General features: G+C 34.8%; 1 protein-coding gene across 1 annotated transcript in view; it reads right to left on the bottom strand.

Moving 5' to 3' along the window:
• Positions 1–20366, bottom strand: part of LOC128547998 (twitchin-like) — an 89408-nt gene that overhangs the window by 46526 nt on the left and 22516 nt on the right. Inside the window, exons 5-9 of the mRNA XM_053522219.1 lie at positions 17265–17340; positions 16974–17134; positions 14327–14455; positions 5253–5409; positions 3733–3872 (exon numbers count right to left, since the gene is read on the bottom strand). Of these exons, the coding sequence (XP_053378194.1) occupies positions 3733–3872; positions 5253–5409; positions 14327–14455; positions 16974–17134; positions 17265–17340 (663 nt within the window). The remainder of the gene's footprint in view (positions 1–3732; positions 3873–5252; positions 5410–14326; positions 14456–16973; positions 17135–17264; positions 17341–20366) is intronic.

A 20366-nucleotide genomic window follows, 5' to 3' on the forward strand; every position in this document is an offset into this window, starting at 1 on the left:
AAGTACTGGAGGGATTTTCTTCAAACTTCATACACTGATAGAACACATTGGGAGGAAGTGCAGTGTGTAAGAACAATAACTCTACCTTGCCTATTTTTTGAGTTATTCCCCTTTATCTTATTTTCTTAAAAAAATTTGTCCGGAGCATAACTCCAAAAGTACTGGAGGGATTTTCTTCAAACTTCATATACTGATAGAACACATTGGGAGGAAGTGCAACGTGCAAGAACAATAACTCTACCTTGCCTATTTTTTGAGTTATTCCCCTTTATCTTATTTTCTTAAAAAAATTTGTCCGGAGCATAACTCCAAAAGTACTGGAGGGATTTTCTTCAAACTTCACACACTGATAGAACACATTAGGAGGAAGTGCAAAGTGCAAGAACAATAACTCTACCTTGCCTATTTTTTGAGTTATTCCCCTTTATCATATGTTCTTAAAAAAAATTGTCCGGAGCATATCATTTTCATGCATGGAGGGATTTTGATATATCTTGGCACAAATGTTCACCACCACGAGGCGAAGTCAAGCACAGGAACCAGGTCCCTAGATCTAAGGTCAAGGTCACACTTAGAGGTCAAAGGATACAAAAATGAAAACCTTGTCCGGAGCATTTCTTCTTCATGCATAGAGGGATTTTGATATAACTTGGCACAAATGTTCACCACCACGAGACAGAGTGTCATGCGCAAGATCCAGGTCCCTAGGTCTAAGGTCAAGGTCACACTTAAGGGCCAAAGGTCAGATACAAGAATGACTTTGTCCGAAGCATTTCTTCTTCATGCATGGAGGGATTTTGATGTAACTTGGCACAATTATACACCATCATGAGACGAAGTGTCATGCGCAGTTCCCCTCTTTATAATTACTTCCCTTTGTTGTTACTTTAAATAGCTTTTATTGTAACTTTTTCATTACTAGTCGTAGGGAAAAATCGAGACCACTTTTCTGTAGTACAACATGCATGCTATATCCAATTTTGAGGTGTATTTTGTCCAATCTCTAACCTGGTAAAGATTTTTGTGGGGACTTACAATTTATTTATTTTTTTTTTAGGTCACCTGTCACGAAGTGACAAGGTGAGCTTTTGTGATCGCACAGCGTCCGTGCGTCTGTAAACTTTTCCTTGTGACATCTCTAGAGGTTACAGTTTTCATGGGATCTTTATGAAAATGGGTCAGAATGTTTATCTTGATAAATTCTAGGTCAAGTTCGAAACTGGGTCAGGTGCAGTCAAAAACTAGGTCAGTAGGTCTGAAAATAGAAAAACTTTGTGACCTCTCTAGAGGCCATATTTTTTATGGGATCTTTATGAAAATTAGTCAGAATGTTCATTTTGATAAAATATCGGGGTCAAGTTCGAAACTGGATGACGTGTGGTCAATAACTAGGTCAGTAGATCTAAAAATAGAAAAATCTTGTGACCTCTCTAGAGGCCATATTTTTCAAGAGATCTTCATGAAAATTGATCAGTATGTTCATCTTGATGATATCTAGGTTAAGTTCGAAACTGGGTCACGTGCGGTCAAAAACTAGGTCAGTAGGTCTAAAAATAGTTAAACCTTGTGACGTCTCTAGAGGCCATATTTCTCAATGGATCTTCATGAAAATTGGTGAGAGTGTTCAGCTTAATGATATCTAGGTCAAATTTATAACTAGGTCACGTGCGGTCAAAAACTAGGTCAGTAGGTTTAAAAATAGAAAAACCTTGTGACCTCTCTAGAGGCCATATTTTTCACGAGATCTTCATGAAAACTGGTGAGAATGTTCACCTTGATGATATCTAGGTCAAGTTTGAAAGTGGGTCACATGCCTTTATAAACTAGGTCAGTAGGTTTAAAAATAGAAAAACATTGTGACCTCTCTAGAGACCATATTTCTCAATGGATCTTCATGAAAATTGGTGAGAGTGTTCATCTTAATGATATCTAGGTCAAGTTCGAAACTGGGTCATGTGCAGTCAAAACCTAGGTCAGTACGTCGAAAAATATAAAAACCTTGTGACCTCTCTAGAGGCCATATTTTTCATGAAATCTTCATGAAATTTGGTGAGAATGTTCACCTTGATGATATCTAGGTCAAGTTAAAAAGTGGGTCACATGCCTTCAAAAACTAGGTCATTAGGTCAGATAATAGAAAAACCTTGTGACCTCTCTAGAGGTCATACTTTTCAATGGATCTTCATGAAAATTGGTCAGAATTTTTTATTTTGATGATATCTAGGTCACATGTGCTCAAAAACTAGGTCACTTTGTCAAATAATAGAAATAACGACATCATACTCAGTTCAACACTGGGTCATGTGGGGATAGGTGAGTGATTCAGGACCATCATGATCCTCTTGTTTAAGATTAACTTCCCTTAGTTGTTACTATAAATAACTTATATTGTAACATTTTTATAATTGACCATAGGGAAAAAACAAGACCACTTTTCTGGGGTCAACATGGATGTTACTTTCCAATTTTAGGTGTATTTTAAGATATCTCTACCTGGTAAGGAGTTTTCTTGTGGACTTAGAAAAACAAAAGACTTACAATGATTACTAAACAACACAAAATTAAAATTCCATTTGCAAATACAGCTGCTAGAGTAAAGAAATTTGCTGTGACTGGCATATATTGTGACATTCTGGCACTCTTGTTCCCTGTTAGCTTTCCATTCCTTCTTTTTACAGTAGCCATATAGAAAAACATCATAGCTATACTGTTCATGAAAATTAATATAATTTAGCAGTAAACCACCTCACCACTGACTTATTCTTTCTTCCACATCTTTAAAACCCCTGATGCGGACCACATCTAAACGGTTCTTCAAAGCTTTCCCCAAAGTTAATACTTTCAGACACTAACTTGCCAGGAACTTTAGCCTTCAATTATAATATGCCCGGCGGGAGGATTGGCCATGTCTAACATGGCTCTTGTTATATATAGTTTTCCTAATTGCCTGATAACCTATTTCTATTTACTTTCACACGGTGTTATCTTTAAAATGCAACATATTTGGTTATTATCTTGAATGTGGAAAAGTTTTATGTCATACACATAAAGTATCAAAAATAGGACAACACTACCACTTAGCGCCCACTTTTGCCACCCATATATTCACTTACGTTAACTAGAGAACTATTTTGACATTTTCAGTTAGTTTGTTACATTATGCACATGTAGAGGACAAGAGTGTTCAACACAGATTGAATTAGTAAATGATGTGCGACTACCGTCTCGGAAATAATGTATAAAACGCTAACTGGCTCTCAGGAAAACTTTCGTAATATCTATTTTTTGATGTAAAATATGTTATGGCAGTCGCTGGTACTTGCTAGCAGATTTCTCATTTAAACATATTTATCTGAATAACACGAAACTTTTCTAGTTGCCAGATAGTAAACAAAAATATTTACATGTATAACTGAACAAGTGGTTGGCAAAAATATACCACCATAATAAGCAGAAAAATATTTTAAATATTTATTTCAAACGAGTGCTAACACAAGGACAAAGATCTAGCACAAATAGCCGCCAGCCCTGAAACCCTATCGCTGTGTTTGTATGTATGTGTACATCCTAAAAATATGCACACAAATGAATAACAAAGGAAGGCATAAAAGACAAAACAAACAAATAAATGAATAAAGTAAGTCGTAAGAACGTTTACAGCCTTATATAATCCTCCAAATTTATAGAAACATTTCGTTACTTACACTACTTAAAATTCAAAGAGGACCTCACCTGAAGGCCGCTGAAGTTGTATTGGATCACTGACACGACTAAATGTCTTGCCTTTGTAGAAAGTAGTAACACGGAACTCGTATGACGTTTTCTGTTTCAGGCCACGGGCAGTATATATATTGTAATTCGTTTCCCCTAAACTAAAATAAATTACATAAAATTTGGATAAGTGTTGTAATGTCATCCAGAACCTTATAATCCCGAGTATTTTGATGTGTACACATGAACTAATTATAAACTCAAAAATAATCATGCTTGAAAACTGTTGTCCTGATGGACTTCAACAATGTTAAACAACTTGCTGACAAACTTTTACCATTTTTTAAAGATCGGATTACAGGATAGCAGACATCCTCCTCGCTAGTCACCGCCTTGTACATGTAATATAACGACACAACTGACACATCATATATGTCACAATTAATAACTTATATTTCTAAGATACTTGTGTTGTGCGTGTATACATATTGTAGTTATCAGTGATTGAGTACGTTGCCATGCTACATATAAATATCTTATTAGAAATCAAGCCTACAGGGACAACATGGCGTAGCTTTTCGAATCGTGTACAAAAAAATCATATATACCGTATTTTCCGGACAATTGGCCGCTGCACCGTATTGGCCGCAGCCGTATATTTTAACTATATTAGAAATAAAATTTAACGTATAGGCCGCTCCGGCATATTGGCCGCGGCCTATACAACACTATGCAGCAAACATGACCACGGCGTTTAAGACTATCCTCGATAAATAGTCATTGAAATAGGTTGTATTGAATTAATTTAGTTACAGGTAATCACACTTGTTGATCAGTCAAATGCAGTGAACGGTTAAGTCCGAATGTAAGTTTCTTGAGCAGTTACAAAGGCCCTCTCGGCAATATTGTCCATTCTTTACATTTTACACGATTCGATCGGCTTTCAAAATGCAAGTGAAAAATTAAAACCGTTACATAGGGCGCATGAAAGGCCCATTTAGAAAAAAATAAATTGACGTATAGGCCGCTTCGACGCATAGGCCGCACCCATGAAAATTGCACCTTTTTAACATATAGGTCGCCTATTGTCCGGAAAATACGGTAGTGCGTCAATTCTCTCAGAGTATGTCAGCCAGATAAATCAGTTTTGTCTTCATTTTATATAAGATGTAACAATACCATCAAAGACTATGTAACTTCTTACTATTTCAATACATGTGTAGTGAAAAGCTGTTGCTGTATTTCAAGCTGTAAATTGCCAAGTCAATCGCGTTCACCAATTTGAGGCAAACTTAAATGTTGAGCTTACTTTTCATATTGCCTCTATCTAAGTGCTAGGTGTCATTGTCACAAAAAATATTATGTAGTTTTAGTGAGTGAGTGAGTTGGGTTTTACGGCGAAAAGACACAAAATGGTCATATATTGCCGAGATGTAGTTTTAAGGATGGACTGACTGACAAACGGACGGACGGACGGACGGACGTACTGTTGAATAAGGATAACGCACAAGTACCCTCCAGGCCAAAAAAATCTAAATCACCTTTTCCAAGCTTGTCCATCTTCTCTTATCTCAATTTTATATTTGGCTATAAAGGACTGTGCTTCATTTCCGTCTGGTAGATCCCATCTTATCTGGATACTATCTTCAGTAGAACTGACATATTCTGGTGTTCCAGGAGGACTGGGATTATGATTGTCTGAATGAAAATTGTGTAATAATACAGTTCTGATCCGATATTTCATATCACACACTGACTTTTCGAATTAAACATTATTACATCACTGCCAAATGTAAAATGGTTTAACAAAAAAGAAAGTAATTTTAGTGAGTGAGTTGGGTTTTACGGCGGATCAACACAAAATGGTCATATATCGCCGAGAAGAAGTCATATTGCAAACGCCAACTGTAAAGCATAAACATTGATGTAAAAATGTAAAGCATACCCAAAAAACATTCATGTAAAAATGTAAAGAACACTATGAATAATGTAAAACATATCTAAAAACATCCATGTAAAAATGTAAAGCATATCTAAAATCAGTTATGTAAAAATGTATATACGTGTGTGTTAAAATATCAGCTGCAAACATAATAATAATGCAAGATGTAAACAAAAATATGAAATGTTAATTTTTTTTATATATTCCTATCTGCTTTAAAAACGATAAGATATTTCCGACTGAAACGTTTTAAAATAACTCTTTCAAAGATTGAACGTCATAATATGTACTGCGTTGTGTAGCAAATTCCACACAGTCGATTTGAATATGTTTAATAGTTAGTGGTGTTTGACATGGTACACATTCGGGTTGATCTTCTTTATTCAAAAGATAAAAATGAGTCAAACGGGTATGACCTATTCGACAGCGAAAGAGGACAACTTCCTCCCTGCGAAAGATCTGTTCCCTTGGTGCCATTCCCCTAGAGTAGGTTTTATATCATTAAGTTTATTGAATGAAGTACTGTTCCATGACGATTGCCATTTAGATAAAATGTATTTCTTTATATTGGGCCTAAAATCGGTATGTGGTAATTTCAAATTAGATTGTGATAATAAAAGGGATTTCTTTGCTGCAATATCAGCATCCTCGTTTCCATGAATACCAACATGACTAGGAATCCAACAAAATATAACAAAAAATAACTTTTTTAAAGATAGTTCATGAAACCTGAGAAGAATAGTTTGAATGAATGGATTTTCCCTATCTCAGTTATGAATTGACTTTAAAACAGAAACACGGGGGAGGAAGTGTTACACGAAGGATGGAGTTCTTCTGATAACCTGTCATGTTTTCTTCTGATAACTGTTACGGAGTTCCTGGAAAACGTTACAGAGTTCTTCTGATATCTGTATGACAAAATAAGGAAATGGTCGACTAAATGGTAATTATCAATCTTTAAAAAGAGAGAATGGGGTGTAAAACTAAAGTTTGATGATCAAGGTTGCCTAACGTTTAGTGCTATGCGTCAGAAAAAAACTGTTTAGTCTAATAATCAGCGCCACGTCTTTGAAATCAAGACATTTTGAGTAAAATATCGAAATCGTTTGCTTTTTCATACATATTAATCTACTCATTTACGTTCTTCATCCTCACCACACGCAATAGCCTAATTTTAGTACAAAGCTGCAAACATAAGCCACTATCTAACAATTTTATGCCCGATTTTTCAAATGTTACGGAGTTCAGGTTATAGTTCTGAGTATGTCACAGAGTTCTTATGATAATTTTTGTTACTGCTAGGGTGTTTCTTGAGCTATGTTAAGATACTTTTTAGCTAATTGTATTATTTAGAAAGGGTGTTAATCATGTTCTAATGTAATATCCCAGCAAACACACGACGTCGCAAAGACGTCTTTTTATAGTTGTTTTGGGGTCGCGACGTCGGTGACCAGAATCCGACGTTGTTCCAACGACTTTACACCGACCAAAGTCCGACGTCGCTATCCCGACGTTGTTCCAACGGCTTTACAGCGACCAAAATCCGACGTCGCTAATTCCGACGTTGTTCCAACGGCTTTACAGCGACCAAAATCCGACATCGCTATTCCGACGTTGTAAAAACGTTGGAACAACGTCATTAGATCTACTGAAACTTTAAATTATTTCAAGCTGCAAAAATAATTTCATTGCGTGAATACTTTATTGTATTTTTGTCGTTTAGCGCTATTCGTCATGTCGTGAGGTTAGTAACATTAACTCGAAAGAGTTCCGTCCCATGATTTCCGAAAGTGTTCGAAATTGACCAATCAAAACAGGTCTAGCTCACGTGCCTTTTTGCGCTCGTTCATGCTGTTGATCGGAGTTTTGAAAATTCGTGGAAGTATTTAAAAAGCGCCCTGTACAGATTATATGTCAAATCATGGCTTCTCCACCTGTAAGTATTTTGTTAGTTTTTACAGCAGTTATTTTTTGTCATGACGTTTTTAAAACTGTTGAAGTTATAGCTATGACTTATATTGTCATATATTTTCGCGGTATTACCGGTAAATTATTTGTATGTTGACATTGTTGTGCTGCATGAGGATAAATTAATAATTATGCATTTTAGGCTAGCAATGGACTTACTTAAAATATCTTGCATGCGATGAAGATCAGACTGTCAACATTTTGCAGTCTTTTACTGTTTACAGTGCAAAAAATAGTTAGAACTTTCCATAAATTATAAAGGTTTTGTCAAAGGGTTTTTAGTTTATAAATTCACGAATGCTTAGTGTCTAACAGTTACATGCCATTTGTATGTTGATATCTGTCACCAAACAGCATTACTTGTTGGAAGCGGCTAGGGGTGTGGTAGTCAAACTAATTTTATGCGGGTCATGATATAGGACTAGACTAGATGGTGTTTGTAAACAAATCCGTTGTAGTTTCTATTTTTAGAACTGATAAGACAGTGAGCGGCTAGACGTCCATGCTTTTTTTTTTTTTTGTAAACAGTGATGTTTTTCTAACTGCATCAATATTCTTAAAACACAGATTCTATCAATATTTATTTTTATCAATTCTGATCAAAATTCTATCAAGCCACCAAAAGTCTGTATATGAAAAACGTCCCTGCCCATCCCCCCTTCTGCATAATAACGTGCAATGCATTCACACCCCATCCACCATACAACAAGAAAATTTAACAGAAGTGCCAGTGTGAACAGGTTGTTCCATTATCTAAAGGCAACAGAAATATAGCCGGAACTATGCTTACTTGTCGCTGTCACCATATTGACTAACATAAAATCAACAGTTTTAACATTTTGTTTGTAGTCAAAGCCATTGCGTGACGTCACATGTTTTAGACTAAGAGATTTCCTGAAAGAAATCGTGCCAAATAAGTTTAGACATGTTGAGACAGCAACAGTCAAGTTATCACACTGTCCCGAAACATCCTGTTACGTTGTATTTGGACATCTCCATATAATATAATTTATTTTACTGCTTCACATTCGTTTGACGCCTGATGATTCTCTTCAGAAGTAACATAATAGTCCAACTAATTTGATGCAATCCTAGGAAATGTTGGGATAATTCTTTTCATATGGGCAGTATCCCCACTTGCGTCAAACACTCGAAAGACCAAAGTAGTTGAAGCAATTTCCGATGAAATTTTCATCGCTGCCAACGCTTTACATGCTATAGGTTTAAATGCCGATTATTTTCAAACATTAGTCATAAATTCAAATAAACTTACATGTATTGAACGTGGATTCAATTTCTCGATGATTTATGCCAAAATTATCAAATAATATCCAAAATTACTTATTTTCTGGTGATTTAAATGTATGTATGTACTGTAAACGATTAAAGTTTACCGTGTCTCTACGTGCAAATATGCGAAAACGCAAAACCAATAACTTTACATGACTGTGTACTGTGATTTATATTCCATTATTTTGGTCCTTCAAAGTTTTGACGTTTAGAATGCCCGTCACAAATATAAAACAATCTGAACGGCGAATTATTTTGACTAGTAACATGTATGCCTCGTGCAGAAAACCTAGGATCTGTTTTACAAAGACTTTGGTATGTCTGAGTTTAGTCAGGCATAAGTTTTCATTAACCTTTACCCTGCTAAGTTTCTAAAATGAACTGATCCATCGTTCCGTTTGGACAGTACCATCTATTTTTCGAAGGGGTGTTTACTGAAAATTTACTGACTGAATAGCGAGCAGTGCAGACCATGATCTGCCTGCACAGATGTGCAGGCTGATCTTGGTCTGCACTGGTCGCAAAGGCAGAATCACTTGTTGCTAGTAGGCTAAAGGTTAACCGTAAACTAGTTGTGAAACTGATTCAAGGTTGTTTACATCTAAAATGCAAGACAGTAAGTTCTCAAAATTTATTTTATGCATGGGTGTACTACTGTTGTGTGTGCTTAAAATGTAGATTATTACAAAGTAGCTCTAATTTGAAATTTTTTGCTGTTGACAGGTTTCCATGTTGTCTGCTGTTGGAAGAACATCTATGAGGGACTGTGAATAGAATCTTTATCTTCTGCTTATATACAACACTTCATGGGCCAGTGGCACAATTTCTAGCTGTACAAGGATATCATGGTGTCTGATAAGTAAGTAATATTGGAATAAAGTTTCCATAAATTTATTACCTGTTTTTTACTTCCTCTTGAATAAAATATGCGTGAACTTAACTGAAACTCATCTGAAGCGTGTTTCACAAGCATTTTTGTGCATGTTTTAAATTTAGAAGAATACTTTAGGAGAATGAAAAATAATGATTATGCAAGAGTTGTATTTGTCTTGTGTCAAGTTTTTGTTAAACCCACTTATGGTGAGCTCGATATAGTCGCCACTTTCGATGTATGTGCTTGCGTCTGTCTGATTTTGTCCGGACCATAACTTATACATGCATGAACCAATCTTGTTTATATTTGGCATGAATGTTTACCTAAGTGAGAAGGTGTGCCATGCATAAACCCCATGTTCCTGTCTCAAAGGTCAAGGTCACAGTTAAGAGGCCTATGGTCATACTGAAGTTTGTCCAGAGCAGTTCTTCTTCATGCATGGTGGGATTTTGATGTAACTTGGCATGAATGTTTACCATTATGAGACGGAGTGTCATGCGCAAGAACCAGGTCCCTAGGTCCAAGGTCCACTTGACAGCTGGCGGGCTCAACACTCTGCTCCTTGGCATACTTGTCTTATTAATTTAATTTTTAGTGATAGAGATTCAAATTGTACCTTTTATATTAACTTTTTATCACCAGATTCATTCTGTTTCACAGGTTGATGACAGTGAAACTAATGACCATGTTAACATCAGAGGAAAAGCAAACTGGGAGAAGAAAGAACAACATTGTTTTCGATCTTGAAGGGTAAATATTTAAGAAATGATATTTGATCATACTTACGTGAGAATGGCGTTAGTAAGAATAGAAATTCTAGCATTTGAATGAACCCGTCCAATGTATTCAGGGCTCCAGAAATTTTGAAAACTCAGTATGTCCGAAATGAATTCACGACATCGGCGCTATCCCACCCACTGTATTACCGTATAAACTTTGTGATAAAGTAAAGAAATTAGTATGTCATGCATTAAAAATGATACACCGTCACCTTACCATACATTTAACTTTATACATAATTCTAATATGTGTGATCATCTTCTAGTTTTTAACAAAACGTTTAAGTTTACATGTGTGTTAAAATGTATATTTTCAGCCTGCGTAGACATAGGACCAGGAATGGGAGCTAGGAGTGGGAGAAGTGCCTGTGACTGATATGTGCACTATCATATAGAAATCCAGTTCAAAAGGAAATCTGAAATAGTGAAATAGCAGAAATCATGACTTACATACGGTATAATCTGCTCTAAAACACAAACATTTGAATTTAAAATGTGTTAAATGCAAAACAGTTCTACTTACAAAATGAATCTTTCAGTAAATTCTAAATGCAGCTGAAAAGTGATATACATGAAATGTGTGAAAACAGTGCAAGTTAAGTTTGATTTTTTGTTGTATACAAAACTGAAGAACTTGTATCCAATTCATTTTCTGGATGCACAGTGTTATTGGAATTTTTTTCAGATAATTTAAAATTCTACAAAGTGAAGAAATTTCAAATAGTAACTCAAGAAAAAAGTTTGCACAATGAATTGTTTTTCAAAAATTTGCAGTTGTTTGTTCATTGTTTTGCCAGTCCATTACACTTAAACTTTACTTTATATATTCTTAATATTTTTGTGAATGGATTAGATTACTCATTCACAAGGCAAAATCAAGAATTTGTTGGTTAAGGTTAATGTTGTCTCAAGCTAAGTGATGGGCAGGCTTTATCCATTTGTAGTGATTTTGAGAATAATTAAAATAATTTGTTACATAAATCAATATTAAATGACCTGTCTGAAAGTTATATATGAAAAAAAATGTATTTTGTTCAGATTGTTCTACATAGAACTTTTTTGCTAGATTTTTTATTAAAATCATTCTCGGAAACTGCATAAAAGATGCCGCAATTGGACCTTTATAACTTTACTATTTGAACTATAAGAATAGCTGTCCTACTCGATACGGCATCACCTTTGCGTCACACCTTGGTTAAGTTTTTGGTACCAGTTTACATTTTGGCAAAACCTTTGGGGATAAAGGTTTGAAACTTTCAACACTTGTTATCATCACCATATCCAATTTTAGGCAAGGGCACATAACTCTATCAAGGACTTTTGCTGAATTAGGTTACCTTTTATTTCCTACTAGTTCATATTTTGTGTAAACTGTTTGACATATGACATTGAAACTTTTATCACTTGATTATTATTATACCATAGTCTGTATCTGTAGGTAAGAGTACATAACTCTTACAAGTATTTTGGCTAAATTATGACTCTTTTTGGACTTGGAAATTGGTACAATTTCTTACCAGTTCATGTTTTGTGAAAACTGTTTGATGTGTGGCTTTGAAACTTTGAACACTTGTTTATTATATGATCGCCATCTGTAAGTAAGTGTTCATAACTCTGTCAACTATTTTGGCTGAATTATGGCCTTTTTGTACTTAGAAATTGGTTCAGTTTGCGTACAAGTACGTGTTTGTTAAAACTATTTGACATATGGCTTTGAAACTTTGAACACTTACTTAATTACTATCATGATTTCCATCTGTAGGCAAGAGCAGATAACTCTGTCAACGAGTTTGGATAAATTATGGTCTTTTTTGGAGTTGGAAGTTGGTTCAGTCAAACTTATTGGAATGATTAAGCAAGATATTCCATTAAATAACAATAAATCTTGTGCAGAATGGAGTATACTAAATTTGAAATATTGCAGAAAATTTACATTCCTGTTGTTTTTTTACTAATATCTAAATTTTATTCTCAACCGTTTTAGATCACATTTCTGTGTCAAATACACATTCTCTGCTAAACTTTTTGAAAGGAAGATGTTGAAAAAGTTCACCCAAACTGTGGGTGAATAACTTTAAGATTTTAGCTAGACTGTACAAACTATATGCAGAGCTATCCTACTTGTTTTCTGTCAGCATCTAAGATCAGATTTCACAGACCGAAGTGTGGTATCGAACCAGTATTTCTTGAATTATTTAAAGGAATTTTAGGCAGTTTTACTCATTTATGGCTATTATTCAATGCATTTTGTTCAAACATAAAGTAATTGTGTAGGGATAACGCATGTTTTTCGTGCTACAACATCTCCAGAATCCCGAGGGATTGGTTGGTACCCAAGCCAGGTACCAGTGATTCCCGAGGGATTCTGTAGATGTTATAACACGAAAATAACATGCGCTAACGCTATTCTGGCATAAAACGCAAAACCAAGTAAATGAATATATTGTCCCTCAACGTCATTAAATTCCCATGAAATGCGCGGTAAAGTTTGTTTTATCACGTTCAAGTCATTTCCTTTTGAATTATTCGTTTTGGGGCCGTAATACGTTTACGCATTGCCACAGAACGCGCATAAATAAAAAGGTGTTACAACAGCATGTGAGCGTGAGAATCTCTCTGTTAACACACGTTTTCTGTCCTGTTAAGACACCCCCGAAAAGTGACAATAACAGCAGTTTTATGCTAGAATTCAAGATAATGTTTCTTCACTTAGTATCAAGTTTTAAAATAGTTAAACATACTGCTTCTACATGTATGACAGCTCTTGTTTTTATATGCTATGACACTTTATTACACTCAAGCAAAATGGTTGCCCATTTCCACAAGTGTTTATCGTTGTATTCATTGATGAAATATTTTGTTAAAAAGCTATTGAATAGTCGATTGACTGTTGCTGTCCCTGAACAGCTCTTTTTACAGATTACATGCATCAACAAAATTTATTTTTGATTGAATGGTATATGTACTTTTTAATAAAAACATTTCAGTTGAATTATATTTAGTATGTTTTCTTACTAGACCCAGTATGTTAAGATAAGTCTTGTGACTATTCTATTATTCAGTACACTTTTGTTTAAAACCATAGACTGTTAGGGGTTTTTTGTGCTTTTAGACGAAACAACATTGAGAAAAGATGTCATTCAAATGTAAAAAATACATCTTTCCAAAGTTGTGAAAAATATGTCGTTCCAACACTGCAAAAGACGTCAAAGCACCTTTCACAATCAAAGAAAAAACTACGTCTTTCAAACGTTGTGAAAAAGACGTCTTTCCAAGGGGGCAAAAAAGACGTCAACGCACCTTTAATTATCAACCAAATAACAACGTTTGTCCAACGTTGAGAAAAAGACGTCTTTCCAACGTTGTGAAAAAGACGTCAACACACCTTTCATTATCAACCAAAAAACAACGTCTTTCCAACGTTGTGGACAAGACGTCTTTCCAACGTTGCAAAAAAGACGTCTTTCCAACGTTGTGACAAGACGTCAACGCACCTTTCATTATCAACCAAAAAACAACGTTGTTACAACGTCAGGAAAAGACGTCATAACAACGTTGTAACAACGTGGTGTGTTTGCTGGGATGTTTATCCACGGCACAGTATTGTGGTTATATGATGTATGGTATGTGTGTTTTTGAGTTCCAAAGATAACGTTTTAGTGTTATATTTTTAATTCTGACTAGATGTTACTTTTGTTAATGTTTTAGGTCTGTGACATTCACGACACAGTTCACGTCTAAGCAAAGTACTGAAAGCCATACCAGATTTTCCGTTTTGTCTTTTATCGTCACCTATGTGGAAACGGCACCAAACAACGAATCCGCATGCACCTACAGCTATGATCATTATCGCAATTCCTATCACAATACCTACCCAGTATTTACTATCATCTGCAATTAAAAAGAAGAATTAGCATAAATCATCACAACGCACGTCAGTGTAGTGTTTCTTAAGAGTATTTCTTACTTAGTATTTGAACTCCCCACTTTGATGGTATTAAACAAGGGTCTGCCGATTTCTTTTCTTGCATACCGTTATACACAAATTATAGAATAAATAATGCGAAACGAAATACTTTCTTTGTAGCACTCTATCCTTCAGTAACGTGTTTAAACAAAGCGTGGAAAATTAACGCCAGTAAACTGAAATTACGCCACGTTCAATAACAAAGTTTCTGTTTAGTTTTATCACTTATAGCGGATCTTAAAAGTAATGCAGATCAATGTAAAAATTTGAATGTCGCACTTGACGACAATGAGATGAAGCTTTCTACACTTTATTGGATCCCTAAACTACATAAAACCCCATATAAAGCTCGATCCGATGCAAATTCAACCTTATGCGCTACAAAACTATTTCTCTGCTTTTGACTTCTTGTCTTATCATGCTTATTGCAATAAAAAAAAAACACATGCAGAGTATTGCCCCACGGTATATAAGAACTCAGGGAATAATCTGTTTTGGTACATCAAGAACTCTGGAGATGTTATCAAAAATTAATAAACAAACAATTTTTAAATGTTCGACCATATTAAGCACTTATATGACTTTTCTACTCTTTATACTAATTTACCATTTTTAAAATCTTATTAGAGAAATACAAGTAGCTTGAATTGAGAAAACATTTGCAAGAGAAAACGGTAATTATACGGCATATAATGAAACTAGAACATTCTTTTCTAACAGTAAATTTAAGAGATTTACCCCATGGAGTTGTGATATGGTTTGTGAAGCTTTAAGGTTTCTATTAGAAAACATATTTATCAAATTTGGAAATAACACTTACAGACAAGTAAATGGTATCCCGATAGGAAGTAACTACGCCCCACTCTTTGCTGATCTATTTTTATACTGTAACGAACGAGATTGTCCACTGACACACAATTTAAAATTATTGAAGCTTTTAATGGAACCTCGGGGTATCTTGATCTTAATGATATTTTCAATACCTATATTTTTCAGAAATGGTGAAACACGTTTACACAAAAGGGTTACAGCTTAACAAGTCTAATACTTCAGATTTAGAAGCGTCATTTTTGGACTTTAGTTAACACTTATTAATAATAATCTAGGAATGAAAACATATGATAAAAGAGACGATTTTAATTCTGAAATTGTCAACTTCCCCCATCTTGATAGAGATGTTCCTCGAGCAACATCAAACAGTGTCTATATTTCACAATGTATTCGTTTTGCAAGAACTTGCTCAAAGTTAGAGAGTTTTAATGATAGAAATCTTCATATCACCAAACAATTTTTACAACAGTGTTACCGTTATCATAAGCTACGGAAATCTTTCACTAAATTATACTACAGATCGTCCGAACTGTGAATTACAAAACTAATCTTAAAACACTTTTAAAACTTGTCTTACACACCCGGAATGGAATACTATGGAGATATATTTTATAACATTCGTAAAATTAATAGTCCTTATTCCAATCAGATAATTTGTAAAATGTGTTAAAAAGTTTATCAAAAGAGGATACAATGCAAAACTCGTGAGGCACAGTGAATGTTTGGTGATTGACCCCTCTACAGTTAATCGCTTCGCTTTCCTATTTGATGGTGCAATGACTAATGAAATGTAAGATTTCTTGATGCTTTTCTCCTTAATCCTACATAAAGCGGACGGAGGGAGTGGAATTTTTGTCTTGCAGCTTTCTAATTCGTGCCCTTAAACGTAAGGCTCTAGGTGCCCAGACTTCAGACAAGTTGTTGAGTACACTGGTGTAATTAACCTTAGATTAACCATAATTTTATGTTTTATTTAATACGATCTAGTATTTTTTTCACTACTGTTAGAGCCTCTCTCAGCGAGGAATGATTTAATTAACTCTGTTTTCAAACTTGCTGAAAATAGATAGCCTTATTTTTAACTTCTTTTCTGTCCGTCTTGTAGTTTGTGCAGCGTATGTTGTCTTTGTTGTCAGCGTTTCTTCCTCATTTCCCTCACTCCCCCTATCGCCCCTCTCATCCGTTCTCCTTGCGTTTGCACTCCCTTGCTTTGGCATCCCCTCTCCTTTTACTATAAGTAAGTTATCGACTCCACCTCAGTTGTGGCTGCCGAAATCCTTAGGCGGTGCCCGACTGTTTTTTTTCCTGTTTATTTGTGCGCGTGTGTGCGTCTCAATCTTCTGAGCGGTGCCCTACAGTGTTGTAATATCTTTCATGTCTGTTTTTTTATCTATGCAAGTAATATGTAATACACTGTGTGATATGTACATAGCGAGCGCTTAAGTTGTGTATGAAACGTGTTAAAATAAAGTTGACAAAAAACATCAAACCACTACAAAACGTTTTGGTCATGTGTCGTAACCGGGCGTTTGTTTGAATCGTTCTCGTCCTAATTTTTGCAACAAAAATGTGATACGCTCACATGTAGTTTTGTACTATGTCATTACAAACCTGTTTTTGTTGTTGCGGGCAATGTTCTGCTGTCATTGTTACTCTTAGACGGTGTAATGTCAGTGCTTAACGTTGATGAAAGTTTCTTTTGTGTTGTTGTTGTTTTTGTTGTAGGAACTGAAAATACATTTACCGCTGATGTTTCTTCTTTTGTAACGTTACTGAAAAAGAAACTGATAAATAAATTTGATGATAGTATTTCAATCTAATTGTAATTGAAAACAAAAATTTGCAATAATATTTATAACAACTTAAAAGGTATTCCATTTCTTAAAGCAATATACTTCATACCTTTCTTTGAGAACACACTCCCCCGATTCGTTTATTCTATGAAAATCTGGGTCACATACTTCAGCACAGCTATAATCTGAAAAATATTGAAATATTCCAGTATTTTGTAAAAGTAGTATATTGTAGCACAGTGTCGGTACCGTTTTAGTAAGATGTATGCCAATAATATCGATGTCAACAATTTTTTATTGGGTGAATAATTTCTTTACTAATTTTGGCATCATTTTAAAGTCAGACTGTCCTCATTTTTGTTGCATTTTGTCAGGTATTGCATATTAAGGCGATTACAATGCAGCGCAGCCATTTTGCCATATTGCATCCTTGATAGTTACCCTTGACAACCTATTAGAATTCTAGGAATATCTCCAACTGTCTAAGCAATTCTAAGCTAACGTTCATTTAATTTGGTGAAGTTCAGATATTCTCAGGTAAAAACCATTTTATTTAGGAATTATGCCTTTGATTTATGTCCAGTTTTCATATAATTCAAAGTTCAACTGCCGAGCATTTAAATGGGTAATTAATTAACGATAATGCTGCATAAGTATTTAAAGTTGATGCTTTAGAAATAAAGAAATTGGACTAATAAAATAATAGTTCTTGTCTTCAGTCTTCTACGCAGTGATCTCCCTTACATATAGGTAGAGATTTCTGAAGTTGAAAGGAAGCAGCTCCTGCATGCAGTTTGACTTATTTTAGAAAGTTATTATTTCGTACTGGTAACAGGAATAGATTGGTATACTGGGTTTAAAGCTTAAATTTCCTCCACCCTTTTTTATTTCAGCTGGATTTTTACTTGAACCGAGTCTGCTATTATTCTTCTTGGTTGCATTCTATGCTTCCAAAGAATCTTTTTACAGATTTTATTGAAAATAAGCAGTAATAAAAGAATTGGTCAGAAAGCTAATTAAAAAGCTACTATGTACATATTGCTTGCATTTGTGCTTTACACTTAGAGCTCGGTCAGTCGGTTTGTGCACGCATTATTGTAGTAGATACGCTTTTACTTCAATTTAATAGAGACAAACCGTTAAAAAAATAACTAAAAGCTATGTCAATAGAAATCTGTGTATGACTTTTCGCACCCACCTCTTATCAGAGACAGACAACTAAAATTATGGATATTTTCAAACTATCATATTATGTTCGTTTTTAACTAATTAAGTTTATGATGTTTTCTGTTGAAATGTTCTTGTATTTATACTAAAAGCAGCATGTTTACTGCCATGTTCATCCATGCACAACGAATACTCTTATTCTAATAAAACGCCCTTAGTGATTCTGCTTTACAATGAAACCGGACTAAGTTATTATAGAATTTATCTTTACAGCAGTGCAGAATTGAAACAATATATATATATTGCTTTGCCGTAATTGGTCTGGTATATTGTGGTGGTGATTTAGTTCGTATAAATTCTCTCTACTATATAATAATTTATAATGCGAACTTGTATCCTAGCGGATCTCACGTATGGGAAAGTCAACTGTTCTGAATATAATTATATCCCTTAATGCAAAATTATCTGTATATATTCAATGTATCCTCGAGATCCAGTTAACTTTCAGAGAGAAAAACATAGCTTCTCTGGTCCCAATCAGTTAAAAAGACTAAAATGTCACTACTGATTTGTGAGACAAGAAAACAGAGATTTGAGTATATATATATGTAACTGTTGAACCAGTACGAATGTGTAGTGCATTTCGTGGGCTCGTATATAAAGCAGCATCGAAACTAATCTTATTGGGTTGTACTGGACTTGCTTTGGCATGTGCGTGTTCGTTTGTACTGCTTGGCGCTTTGCCGTAATTGGTCTGGTATATTGTGGTGGTGATTTAGTTCGTATAAATTCTCTCTACTATATATATATATATATATATATATATATATATATATATATATATATATATATATATATAAATGAAATAAATAAAATGACTTCACATGCCTTTCCAACAGTATTTAATTACAAAAATACAAACTAGTTTTACCTATCGGCTCATACAAATATAACGTTACGTCAAGTTTATATATATATATATTTGCAATAAGAGTGACAGACTGTCACAAAAACGCCCGTCATCGATCTTGGTACAAATCAAGGACCATAATCCAAGAGTGCCTGGGGCGATTTGGCTGGTTATCGAACTTGGACGAGATATTATGCCTCAAACAGTGTCAGCAAGTTTGGTGAAATTCGGATGAAAATTGTTGGACTTAGAGAGCGGACAAGGCTAAACAAACAGATTTCGAGTAATTCAAGGGCCATAACCCACGAGTGTCTGGGGCGATTTAAATGGTTACCTAACTTGGCTGAGATATTATGCCCACAAACATTATCTGCAAGTTTGTGGAAGATCGGATGAAAATCCCCACCTGTCTCCCAAGTGGTGTGGAAAATCGTATATCAAAATGACACTCTGCCAAATATTCATGTTTTTTATTACTCGAACAGTACTGTTATAGTATTTTAATTTTTCCATGTATAAGGAGTCATATTCGGGTTTGTCGTATACAGCTCCTCTGTCCCAAGGAGCTATATACGAAAACGTGTGCCGAATACAGCTCAACGGGAAGCTATATCCGAAGGGAGCTATATAGGGTGTGACAAATATGTCTTCAATTTTCATTTTCGAATAGGTATGTTATATGACAACAGCGTAAAAACACGATACGACGTTATAATAATGTGGTATTTGTGAGATATTTCAGTATCATACTTCAGTCGGTGCGCGCATTTTAGATATCTTAATGCAAGTGGTCTCATATTATAGACATTGTACCCAAATTTAAAATTATGAAAAGCAATTGAAAAATTCATGTTTGTTGCTTATATATAATATGCAAGACCAAAAAATCTTGAACTGATCATTTTGAGCATGTTGTTTTAATGTTTTTTAATTTCCATCTAAGTATAGCACTGAAGGCTATGCCAGGCTGACATATTAAGATATCATTTCATGATTCAGACACGCAAGTAAAGAAGGGAAATTTAACAATCTTCAAACGATTTACCAAATATAATACTAAATCAAGTTTTGCAGTCAAAAAGGTTACTAATTAAGTTACACTTGCATCGTAATCTAAACACGCTAAATGGAACA

Source organism: Mercenaria mercenaria, chromosome 1 (assembly GCF_021730395.1).
Source record: "Mercenaria mercenaria strain notata chromosome 1, MADL_Memer_1, whole genome shotgun sequence".
Taxonomy (NCBI): Eukaryota; Metazoa; Mollusca; class Bivalvia; order Venerida; family Veneridae; genus Mercenaria; species Mercenaria mercenaria.